General features: G+C 37.4%; 1 protein-coding gene across 4 annotated transcripts in view; it reads left to right on the forward strand.

The window, feature by feature from the left end:
• BACH1 (BTB domain and CNC homolog 1) overlaps window positions 1-13032 on the forward strand; it is a 56268-nt gene that overhangs the window by 12245 nt on the left and 30991 nt on the right. For 2 of the 4 annotated variants that reach the window (XM_058296142.1, XM_058296144.1), the window contains exon 2: window positions 12143-12437. In XM_058296142.1, coding sequence (XP_058152125.1) covers window positions 12204-12437 — 234 coding nt within the window. In that variant the 5' untranslated portion in view covers window positions 12143-12203. Of the gene's footprint in view, window positions 1-5971; window positions 6150-8694; window positions 8927-12142; window positions 12438-13032 lie in introns of those variants that run through there. The other 2 variants (XM_004468590.4, XM_058296143.1) reach the window with 2 other exon arrangements.

Genomic DNA, 13032 nt, shown 5'->3' on the forward strand with positions numbered 1-13032 from the left:
GTGTGAGTGTAAGTGGCTCTTTTTGGGAGTTCTGCTGTAAAGGGAGCAGAGAATAGTAGGTAGAAGGGGATGGGGAGGGTCAAGGAATTTTATTTTAAGGGCAGATCCATTTCAGTATGTTTTGTAAAATGATTGGGATGTTGTATATTCATATTTTCCATCTTTTTTTCTTGGTGAGTCTTTGCAGAAATTATCAGTTTCATTGGTCCTTTCAATGAATTTTAGCTTTTGGTTTAATTCATCAGTTCTATTAAAAGCAAAAGCAAAAGCAAAATTTTATTGTGCAAGCAGTTTTCCTGGTGGAGGATCAATAGATTTCATTAGATTCTGAAAGGTTGGGAAGTTTAACAGCTCATTTCTCTACATTATCTTTAAAATTGTAAAGACCCTATTTGAATTAGTATCTCTAGCAATACAAAATGTTAAACAGTATGTATAGCATTTTCCCCAAACCAGAGGAAATTTTATTGTATTTTTTTCTACCTTCTCCATCTCCTGGTTCATTCAATATAATCTAAAATTTGAGTTCAAGATAATTTTCTCTTTATCAGAATACCTGTTTTATTTGAAGACTCATAAAATTGCAATAACAGAAACAAGTTATCAACAATTTAGTCTTTACTAAGTTTTACTATTTTCTTTGTTTATTCCCTACTTAAACATTTTAAAATTTTGTGTTTTTAATCAAAGTAGTATGTATTCTTGGTTAAAAAAATACAGAGAGGTTTATTTTGGAAAACAACCTCATCCACTTTACATCACCCCATCCCTCGTTTGGCTTCATAGATACATACCTATTTACTCTTTCCTGCTATTATTTCGAGTGTTAGTTACCTTTCTATGTCTCTAAATAAGATGGTTATACTTCAGTTTGTTATGAACTTCAGAGGCTATCTCTTGACTTCCTTTATGATGTATGGTGATTTTGTTTATGTCATTCCCCCACCTACATTTATAGTTAAATCATGAAAACAAAAATAAGACCAAAAAAAAAGAAAAAAACATAAAAAATATTTCATTAATTTCTGCTGTTGGTCACTTCTGCAGTTCTAAACTTTTTTTTTTGGTTGTTTCACTTATCTAAGACATTATCTCCTGAGTCTGCACATTATATATCCTATAGAAATACTACCCTACCTTTCAATTTTGTCTCCCGGCCTGTCAGTTTTACTTGTATTTTGTCAAGGTTAATAATGTTTACATTCTGTTCTATAACCATACTTAAGGCTTCCATTATTTGTCTATTCTGAAAATTGAAAACCAATTAAGTGTTTGTGTTATTATAATTGTGTCAATATTGAGCACTGTGAAGCTAAATAGTGTGCTATTATACTTCTTTCCCTACTATTTCAGTGCTGCTACCTGTGCCACTCTAACAACATTTCTAGCATCAAATTCAAATGGTAGCTAACAATTTTTGAGCACTCACTATGTGCAGGCACTGTCCTAAGAGCATTATATGTACTATTTCATTTGACCCCCCCAACAACCATGTAGAGTAAATACTATTATTGTCCCCACTTAAAGAAAAATTATTTATCATCCGTAAAGATATAATTTAACTTGCTTAACTGGCAGGGGAGTCCTCAGGCTGTAAAATTCTATTTTGTACTGTCCAGTCTGTAGTGCTGCCTACGGCAGCTAGCTGTTATATTTGTGAAGTTCTGGTAGTGTCCTTAAGTCCTCAGATATGCTCTCTGATAATGACTCTCTGACCTTCCTATCTCCAGCCCTGAATGTGAGATCTTTGAGATATATGGGGTGTCAGTATATAGAAAGTGGTGTAGAATTGCCCTCTTTTAGGGAATTTTTGGGAATTTTCATTCTTTGCTTTTCCCCCTCCTTTTTTTTTTTTTTGTGTGTGTATTTAGTATTTATTTTTATTTTTTGTTATCTTTTTTTTTTTTAAGATACATATATCACACAAAATGTTCCATTAAAAAATATGAGAGATTCCCATATACCCCACTCCCTTACCCCCCACTCCTCCCACATCGACAACTTCTTTCCTTAGTGTGGTACATTCATTGCATTTGATAAGTACATTTTGGAGCACTGCTCCACTGCATGGATTATAGTTTACATTGTAGTTGACACTCTCCCCCAGTCCATCCAGTGGGTTTTGGCAGGATATACAATATCCTGCATCTGTCCCTGCATTATCATTCAGGACAACTCCAGTCCTGAAAATGCTGCAATATCACACCTCTCTTTCCCTCTCCCTGTCTTCAGCAACTTCCTCGGCCACTGTCTCCACATCATTGATAAAATTTCTTCCGTTGCAAGAGTCATAATAATTCTTCCCCCTCCTTTTCGAGCTTGTTATAGTAACCCTAAATTAAAATACTGCATTCCCCTCTCTGCTCCTCAGTTGTTCATCTTAGAAAACCTACCTATGTATTTAATGGTAGGCTCTTGAACACTTTTTTCCTAAGGGAATATGGTAAGAATGCCCACTCTCATAATTTCTATTCGATCATTGTACTAAGGCAAGAAAAATAAATAAAAGGCATAAAAATGGGGAAGAAATAAAACTAGCTCTATTTGTAGATGATATAATTATATACATAGAAAATCCTAAGGAAATCTACAAAGCCTACCAAAACTAATAAGTGAGTTAATCAAGGTTACAGAATGCAAGGTTAATATTTTAAAAATCTATTCATGCTTATATAGTAAAAAAATTAGAAAAAGAAATTTTAAAGTATATTTAGTATATTTACTGTAACTCCCCCAAAAAAAGTACTTAGGAAAAGTTTAATAAAAGACGTGCAAAACTTTTTTACTAAAAACATTAGAATAATGCTTAGAGAAATTAAAGAAAACCTAAATAAATGGAGAGATATGCCATGTTGATGGGTTGGAAGACTTCATTTTAGAATTGTCAGTTCTCACCAAACTGATCTATAGATTCAGTGCAATTATAATCACAATTCTACTGGTGCTTAAATTTCAATTATAAAGAAACAACCCAATAAAAAAATGGGCAAGAATTGAACAGACATTTCACAAAAGAAGATACACAAATGACTAATAAACACATGTAGAGATGCTCAATGTAATCAGTCATCAGGGAAATGTAAATAAAATCACAGATAGCACTGCATTTATTAGAATCATTAAAATTAAAAAGATTGACAATACTAAGGGTTTGTGAAGACATGGAACAACTGGAATTGTTATATACTGCTGGTAGCAATGTGAAATGATAGAACCACTTTGTAAAATTCTTAACAATTTCTTAAAAGTTAAGTATGTCACTCGGCCATTCCACTCTCTAGATATTTATTTACCCAAGAGAAATGAAAGTATATGTCCATGCCCTGACTCTTTCTTATAATAAATACAGCCCCAAATTGGAAGCAGTGCAAATGTGAATCTTTATTACAGTAGTGTGTCAACAGTGAATGGATAAACAACCGTGGAACTTGTGGTGTATCCATACACATGAAATACCATTCAGCAATAAAAAGGAACAAACAAATGCCTGATGTACACAACAGCATATGGATGGATCTCTAAATAATTAAGCTGAGTGAAAGAAGCCAGTGACAAAGAGTACATAGTGTATGATTCCATTTATATAAATGTAATAGGAAATGCATGTTAATGACAAAAGGCTGATCTAGGTTACCTAGAGCCAGGGCATAGAGATGTGTGGTTTTTGGAGCTGTATCTACCCCAGAAAAACATGTTCTTAAACTGAATCCATTCCTGTGGGTTTGAACCCATTGTAAGTAGGCCCCTTTGATGATGTGTCCCATCTCAATCAGGATGGGTCTTAATCCTATTCCTGGAGTCTCTTATAAGCAGAATGAAATTCAGATTGAGAGAAGTCCACAGGAAGCAAGAAACTGAAATTCAGCAGAACTCAGAAGAGAAAGGAGAGACCAGGAGAGGCTGCCATGTGCATTGCCACATAGCAGAGGATCCAGAGCAAGGATTGCTGGCAGTCAGCACCAGAACACCAGTCTTTGGGAAGAAAGCATCACCTTGATGATACCTTGTTTCAGACTTTCTCATAACTTCAAAACCGTGAGCTAATAAATTCCTGTTGTTTAAGCCAGCCCATTGCATTGTACTTACTTGAGGCAGCCAAGAAAACTAAAACAGGAGGGATGGACTTCAAACGCCTATGTGGAATTTTGAGGAGCAATGGAAGTTTCTATATCTTGGTTGTGGTGGGTTGTAGTGGTTTCATGCATATATACAGGTATTAAAATCCATGAACTGTACGCTTTAAATCAATCCAAAGTACATTGTATGCAAATCATACCTCAAAGGTGATTTTAAAAAAATAGCAATAGTGAGCTAAGAGCATGATACAAAGTTTTGTATTCTATAAATAAGTTTTGTTGATATAGAGCAATTTTAGTTGCTAGTTCATATTTTCATTTCATAGTCATATTCTACTGAGATATAACAATTCTGTTAGGAATTAAGTGGCTACCAAATATGTTAAGCAAATAAAAGACTTCATTGTTTCTTAAATTCTTTGTAGTAAGAAGGTGTAACATTGGCACTTTGTTCTGGTTCTAGAGCTTGGATTTCCTATGTTCCTTCTCATTTATATTCTCTTCCAAGTTGTTCTTAATGTATTTCCAGAATCATCAGATTGGATTTGTTGGTTGGAGAAGGTTTTTTTAAAATTTAAGAAATTTCATTTTTTAAAAAAACAACCTCTTGTTTCTCACCTTTAAGGAGGCACATACTCCCCTCTCTCAAGCACAACCTTGGTTTCATATTTTCAGATATGGATTTAGATCCAGTATTTATAGCAAGAGGTCTGTGATTTAAATATATAATATTTAATCTTAGGAAAAGTAAATTGAAGAACATCCAACTTTCCTTTGATGGGGACCTCACATAGTGTTGTAGTGTTGTCATAATCCTGAGCTGCAAAAATTTTAGTGATTTTTAAAAATTATTTTTCCATTTAAAAAAAGCTATGTCATTTTTTACTATATAATTTTGACATAAACTGTCAGGTCATTTTCCCACTAGCATCGTAAAAGTCTAAAAACCTGGGGAATGTCATCATTTTGGGAAATGCTGTAAGCACTTCTGTTACATAGTTAAGTTTTGATGTTTCTGTTATTGTTTTCATTCAGCTTTTTGGATATATTTATCCATGTACCTTTATCCAGTCATACTTGTTTCTTTTTCTTTAAGAGAAATCAATTTCTAAAATGTGGTTATCGGATACAGATATTTAAACAAGTGTGACAACTAAGGCTTAAACAAAAGATTAAAGAACATAGTAAATCTTGGTCACGAGTGTATTCTTACTGGCTCTTTGTGGCAGGCCCCATCACTGATTAGTGTATAAGCCAGGTTTTAGGAGCTTGAGAAGAATATTGGCTTAAATGACTGTCTTCTATTTGAGTTCCCACAAAACGTTTTGAGGTTAAACTTTTTTTCAGAATTACTAGTAATATAGCCTGTGCATAAATTCAAAATTGTTTCCAAGTGTACCTAGTCTCTAGAAATCCAAATAAGTAATATAGGCCCTACAGTCTTTGAATGTTCAGAAAGGATGTAAGACTGAATATGTATTCAAGGTTGCATCCAGACAAAATGTGGAGGATATGCTAAATTCAAGCTGGCTTGGAATGTGGGGAATATGTGTTAAATTAAGCTTACCTGGAGGAAATAACCTATCTAATACTCAAATAAAACACTTGAAGAAACTAACAAAAAGTCTTTTTGCATACAAGCACCGTTCCTCTCTCTACTCTTATTTCCTCTGTATAAAAGGGACTGAAAAATTCTATTGGGCTCGGTTTTTATTAGGACAGGAGTCCACCGAGTCCGGCTGGCAACTTCCTTCTCAGAGTTCTGGTGTCCTGGCCTTCGATACCGCATACACCCGACTTATCTACACCACTAGCAATAACGAGAAAAATCGTGGCTTTAAAATACTTTCCCATAGGCATATATTTTCACCTTAAATTTCAACTATTTTTTCTAGAAAGGCCCTAAAAGGAGAGACAAAGATTTGAAGGTATACAACTTGAGAATGTTGGATCTTTGCTGTCCACTTGAAGAACTGAAGATAAGGTTTATCTAATTTCAGAAGCACCTTAGACTCATGGATATATTATAACAGGAACCAGGTAGCTTAGGAGGGAACAAAGAAGGATGGAGTGGTAAGAATTTGTCTGTCTTCTAAGCCACTGAAACCCTGCCCTGAAATTGAATGAGGCAAAAATAATGGGCAGGATGATGGGAATGGTGCTATGCAGAAGCAGTAAGGAGGAAAAAGTGCCAATTCTAAATGGCTTCTGGAAAGAAGGGAAAGGCAGGTTCTAAAGAACTGGATTTGGGCTGAGATGCAGGTGCACTTTTATGTAAAGCCAGACATTTGCCTGCATGTGCCATTTCTGATATTCATGGGCCCCTAACCCACACGTATGTCCATCTGCATACCCACAAACCCTTGACTTCAGGTCTATTTTGGAAATAATTGTCCTTGTTAATTGGATATTACAGTTAAATGAAAGCTGACCAGAAAGTAGTTTTTATTTGAAGATTTACTGCATACAAGTACCTTTCTGAATGCCCACTTTTCTGTGTAAATCGAGTCTAATGACTACGGTTATCTCTTTCTTTGACCCTGAAGCATCATTCTCATTCTGGACATTTTTAGGTTATGTTCTTGAATGTAGACCCTGTCTTTTATCTTTGTTTTGATGGATGCAGTGTGTGGCACATGTAAATATTGTAGAAAGAACATTCTTTGTTCAGTCCAGATAAAGAATGTTTGGATGATAGTGAATCCTTAGTGTTAGATTATTTTGCCTGCCCTTCTACACTGAGAGTTAAAAAACAACATAGTCCTCTGTTTTTGTGAATTGGATTCCAGCTCTTTTGTGCACATGGAACTTTATGCTTATCTGTAGAATTTCTGTTATAAAAAGCATTGTAATACATCTGTGACCAGATGTTCGTCTTAAGTTTTTTTTTTAAGGTAAATTATCCTTAAAGTTATTAAGTGTCATAAAGCCATAGCATCTTATTTTGTTTTCCTTATCATTTGGAAACAAAAAAACTTCAAATGGTAACTGTATTAAAACTTCAGTTGTGTATATTGAGTAGAGAGCTGAAGTTATTTCCAAATAGATACAGGAAGCTTGAAAGTGCCTGTTCATCCTTTATCAGCATTTCGGAATGAATCAGCAATTGGCTAAGGTTAAGAAACCTTTATTTTGAATTATAACAAGAGTATACATTTTTAAGAATATAGAAAACTTCAGAAGTAACATAGGAATCTAAATTTGGTATTGATTAAGTAGTAACATTTTTGATATGTAAGGTACCTCGGAGATACTTTACTTGCTAGGTTTGAAAAATGTTAGAAGATGACTAACAAATATTAGAAGGACATGTACCATTCCAACCTGGTTTAGTCATTACATAGTTATGCTATTGGGTAAAAATGAATTACTGACTACTCATTTAAATGACTTTCATAATTAGGAAAATTGATATTCAAAATGACTTTCTGTAGTTCTCCATGCTAGTGAGGCTAAGAGAAGGCTTCATCATATAAGTCATTTGTATTGGTTATGCTTAGAGTTGTCAATCCTTGCTCTTCTTGGGCTAGCTCTCTTGCAGGTATGTTTCTACATACTGTGGTATATATTGGGGCTCTCTCTCACCCCTCCCAGCTCCTGGAAAAACCATCCAAGGACTTTCCCTGAATGCCCAGCTCAATGGTGGTGTTTCCAAGTCTACTGAAATTCTGACTTTGTTGAGTTTGGAAAAAGATCTAGATAATCTAGGTTTGGGATTTGCACCCAAAATGCCAAGCTATTTAGGTACCTCCAATAGCCAGGTACTCTTATATGCTGGAGTTGTGGCAGGGAACAAGTCAGGTAAGGTTGAGACATTTAAGCTGAGACCTAAAAGGTGATATGTTAGCCAGGTGGAGTATGGGAAAAGTCCGGGTATCAGGCACAGCATGTGCAAAGACCCTGAGATACAAAGCTTGGCACATATGGGACAGTAGGAAAGGATGGTGAGACTGGAGAATTGCAGGAACAGGAGAGAATGGCTGGAGATAATTCTGCCTGGATTAATAGATGGAAACCCTACTATGCAGGACTGTAGAGATGTGCTAAGGATTTAAGACTGTTCATAAGAGAACTTGGAAGATATAGTAGTAATTTTCCAATAAGAAGAAATCCCTTTGACTGATATGGTCAGAATAAGTTGGAGAGGACCAAGAGGAGATTAGGCCTTTGTTAATATTATTACAGTTATCCTCGTCATTCATAGCAGCTACACTTACTTGTTTTCTATGGGCCAGGCATTGTGCTAAACCTTTTACCCTGATCATCTCATGTAAACTTCACAACAATTCAGTGAAGTGCCGCTGTTATTCTCTTTCACAGTGAGGGAACTAAGACACAGTGAGATGAAGCAATTTGCCAAACATCATACAGCTAGGGAGTGGCAGAACTGACACTTGAACCCATACGGTATGGTTCTAGACCATGTGCTTGTAACCATTGGGCCTGTGTTTTGTCATGCATGGTGTGATCCATTAGTGGGTTGTGAAAATGAGTGGATCATAACTGGGAATTTTTTTTTCTTTTTAATATATTGAGTAGAAAGTATCTGAATAAGTTACATGAAATAAAGATAGAATCCTAATATGTGAAATTTTGTTTTGTTTTTTATTTTATATAGTTATATTTATATGTGTGTGAACTTGTGAGCCATTGTCGAAGGCTAAACTGCATTTGTCCAGGCAAGAGCTGATGATGGTTTGGACTGGAATTGGTGACAGTGAAGACGGAGAGAAGCGGACCTCTGTTAAGAGGCAGAGGCAGCAGGATGCGGCAAGAGATGGATAGAGGGCCCTGGATGAGGGAAATATCAGGACTGACCCAGATTTCTAGTGTGAGCAGCATCAGGCAAGGTGTGTGCTGTGCTCCAGTCCAGTATGAGAAAGACTGACCCCTTCTTAGAGCGGTCCTGCCTGGTTGCCGTCCCTGAAACTCTGCCTAAATAGAGATGTTGAACTAAGTATAAATTCTCTTTTTAGAAATAAAGGTGGGCAGTGAGCCAGCTGGTAGCAGGACGAGGAGCAATAGGCCAACAGGCCAGCTCTGAGTGAAAGTAAGCAAATTGTTTTTGCTCAAGCTAACTTGGGTTCCAAAGAACCTTTAGGTTCCAGTGTACAGGGCCCCGAGTCCTTCTCATTCTGAAGCTGAGGTCCAGTTCTATTATTCCTGGTTTTCTGTGAGGCCCAGTTCCTCACCCCCACACACACATTTCTGCAGCAAGTCTCCAGACTGCATTCAGAAAATACTGACTGGGGGCAGACTAATGGAGTAGGTATATGCTTGGTGTGAATTTCCCTTCCCCATTTTAGTGGTCTTTTGAATTTTGCCAAGATGATTCTCTCTGAGCCTCAGTTTTCTTACTGTAAAAATGACATGGTAAGAGCATCTACCGCACAGGATTGTGAGAGTAAGTAAGGTGTTATGCCTAGGACTCAGCACCTGGTACAGAATTAGAGCTTAATAAATGTAATAAAAATAATTTTGCTATTAGTAGTTAGTATTCTTAAGACAGTCTCTGGATAGACTTGAACATATTTATGGATCAGGCCTATGGGAAAGAGCCACATGGTGGAAGAGGGCGGACATATGTGAAAAAGGGGATCAAGAGAAGGTGCTAGATTCCAGAGAAGCCAGGAAGATATGAGGTCAGAAACACACAAGTAGATTGGTTTTCAGCGGGAAGGGGGACCTGGTAGAAGTAGTGGGAGGGGTATGTTCTCCAAGATTGGATTCCAGTTATGGTGGTCTACTGGGGAAGACCTAGATTGAAGATAAAGGTGCAGGAGATAGAGACATATAAATAACTGAGAAACGTGCAGAGATCCTGAAATTATATACCATAAGTTTATAGTAACACTGGTCTGAGTATTTTAACATTTTTCGTCGTTGTCCTGTGTTCAGCAGAATAATGAGCTGTATAAGTAAGAATTGTAGTTGTAAGGGTCTGCAGGGCAGATGCCATGAAGGAATAAGGAGACAGGGACAAGGTGGGTCCAGTGGCCAGCTGTTGAGTCTGGCTTGGCCTGAGGCCACGGTGCCTTGGGTAGGAGGTACAGTCCTTGAGAAAGTGGAGGGTACTCAGTCAGTTGGCTATGTGATACCACACACAAGATGTATGCTTTCTTCTAATGGTCATTCCTCCCAACTTTTCCCAACACTTAATTCCTTGTATTGGTAACTGAAATATTAAGAACAATTGAAGAAGGAATTTACTACTGTTTTATGGGCACAACCCCAAAACTGAGTTAGTTCTAGTGTTTATTTTTGAAGTTACCAATGATTTCATGTGGTATGCTGAATCAGTAAATTATAGGCTGTGATCCTTAACCTTTGGTAAAGTTTAGTGGTATAATAATGGAGAGATTTTATTTTCATTTACTAATTTCTGAGGAACTTAACATTTCAGCTATTTTGAGGACTTTAAAAATAAGCACACATGTAGAATAGAAATAGGTGTATCTCATGCATTTGTAACTAAAAACCTGTCTTTGAAAGTTAGAATTCGACCCAGATCTAGGCCTGATCTGTCTGAACTTTAGTAGTTATTTCTGTTTTCAGTTTTGTTTGGAATAGAATGAATCTGAAAACAGTAGTATTTGTTTACTTTAATGGAACATTTGAGGACCTTCTGTCCTCAGTGATAAAGTGTCAGAAGAACAAAAGTATCACAGGGATTATGCCCATGAGGAGTTTGTGGTCTCCATCAGCTTGGAAGGCTCACCACAGGCCATCGGGGGCAGGAAAAGTATTAGAACTTCTCTTTTAGCCTTATATTTTTAGTTCCTGTGTGTTTTATGATGTGTATAAGACTGGTTGTGCATGTTCTGTAATATATAAACATACATTTATTGGGGATGTGTAATTTGAAGAATGTAGGTTTTTAAAAACATGCATTTTAATAAATTTCTGTAATGTTTTAACATTTTGATAAAACCCAAGAATTTCTACAAAGTGTGATTAACTATGTTCTTAAGATGAAGTCTTTTTATTTGTTTCCTAACGTGTATTATCAGGTGAGGCTTGAGCTGCATAAAAACACGCATTTCTAAGATCTGGCCTGACAAATTTGAGACATTTTCTTCCTTGTGTTGGAGAAACTTTCCCTTTTCTAGAATGGAGTCCCTTGTTATGAAGCTCCAAACCCTCTGACCACCTGTCAGATTTTGGGAATGGTGCTTGGAGAATGGCTGAGTACCATATGCCTCTCCAGTCCCGTCACAAAGTGTGACCCTTGATGCCCGTAACCTCTTCCTTTTCTCCCTCCCCACAGACGCACATTAACTGTCTTTAAGCTGAGCTCAGGTACAGCCCAGGAGTTCCCAAGCCCCATCTGTTTGCTCAGAGTTGGTGTTCTGGTGGGAAATGTCTCACTCACAGAGCTGTGAACTCCTTGGTTCAAAAAAGTCTTCCCTCTCTCATCCCAAGAACTGTCTTTTTTCCTAAAATTAATGAGGAAAACTGTTATTAAGACCTATTTTAAATGAGATATCTGATAGATGCTTCTCTGTAGTTTCCCTAGATAGGCTTTTATTTTCATTTTTGTTATAATGATTGTATCAGTGATGGTTCTCCAGAGAAACAGAACAAATATGATATAGATACACACACACGTATGAGGGAGAGATGGGCGAGAAAGACAGAGGAGAGATTTGTTTTAAGGAGTTGACTCAGGCAGTTTTGGGGGCAGCTCACAAGTCCACAAGAGTTGGTTTTGCAGTCTGGAGTCTGAAATCAGCAGGGTGGGCTCACACGCTGGAGACTCAGACTGGAGTTAATGTTTGCTCTTGAGGCAGTGAAGCAGAATTTCTTCTCCTGGAAACCTCGTTTCTTTCCTCTCAATGCCTTCAGATGATTGAATGAGGCCACTCACGTTATCAAAGGCAAAATTCCTTCACAGCAACATCCAGTCTAGAGTTTGACCAAACAACTGGACACCATAGCTTAGTCAAGATGACACATACCATCAACCATCACAGTGCTGAGTGTGGATTTTTAATTTCTGTTTGACAGTTGGTCTTCTGTTTTTAACAAAGTTTGATTTATTTGAGATCCTGCACATTTCTTTGCAGGTTTGATGACGATTAGAAGCATGCTTTCCTCTGAACTTCCCGACGCCGTTTGTTATGCAGGATGTCTCTGAGTGAGAACACGTTTTTTGCCTACGAATCTTCAGTGCACAGCACCAACGTCTTGTTTAGCCTCAACGACCAGCGGAAGAAAGACGTGCTATGCGATGTCACCGTCTTCGTGGAGGGTCAGCGATTCCGCGCCCACCGGTCCCTGCTGGCGGCATGCAGCAGTTACTTCCACTCGAGGATTGTAGGCCAGGCCGATGCAGAACTTAATATTACTCTACCAGAAGAGGTGAGAGGCCCATGTTTCTGGAAATCACAAGGGTTGGAATGTAATCTAACTTTTCTTATGGTTTTAAAAGAAACATAGCATCAGTCAGGTGGCTGAGGAGAGGTTCCCAGGTTCTGCAACAACCCCTTTCTTGAGATTTTGTGGATGTTGGTCAGCAGTATTTATTGAACATTTGAAAAGCTAACCGACTAATATGTTATCTTTGATAAAATGATCAAAGCAGGCATACCCTGTAAACTGTGGGCGTTTAGGAAGTCATGACTTGCTGTGGGCCATTCTCTCCTGGACATTCCCCTGCTGTATTAGGTTTAGGGTTCTCTGGGTCATCCATTTTTTTCAAGTTGTGCCTTCATGAAACATAGTGCTACTTTATTATTAGTTCCCTTTCTCTCCCCTTTCTTCTTTTATGTGATTGTTTTTATGCATTAGTGAAAAAGAGACAATTTTGTGTCATATTGTAGAGCCTTGTTTTCATATACATCCTTTTCCCACCAGCCTGTTGTAGCACTCAAGCTCCTCAACTTTGGGTCCTTGTTTGTTAGCTTACTGCCTCCATAGATCTCTCTCTTTGGCCTGGGAGTTCTTGCTACACAGA

This window comes from Dasypus novemcinctus, chromosome 4, assembly GCF_030445035.2.
Source record: "Dasypus novemcinctus isolate mDasNov1 chromosome 4, mDasNov1.1.hap2, whole genome shotgun sequence".
NCBI lineage: Eukaryota > Metazoa > Chordata > Mammalia > Cingulata > Dasypodidae > Dasypus > Dasypus novemcinctus.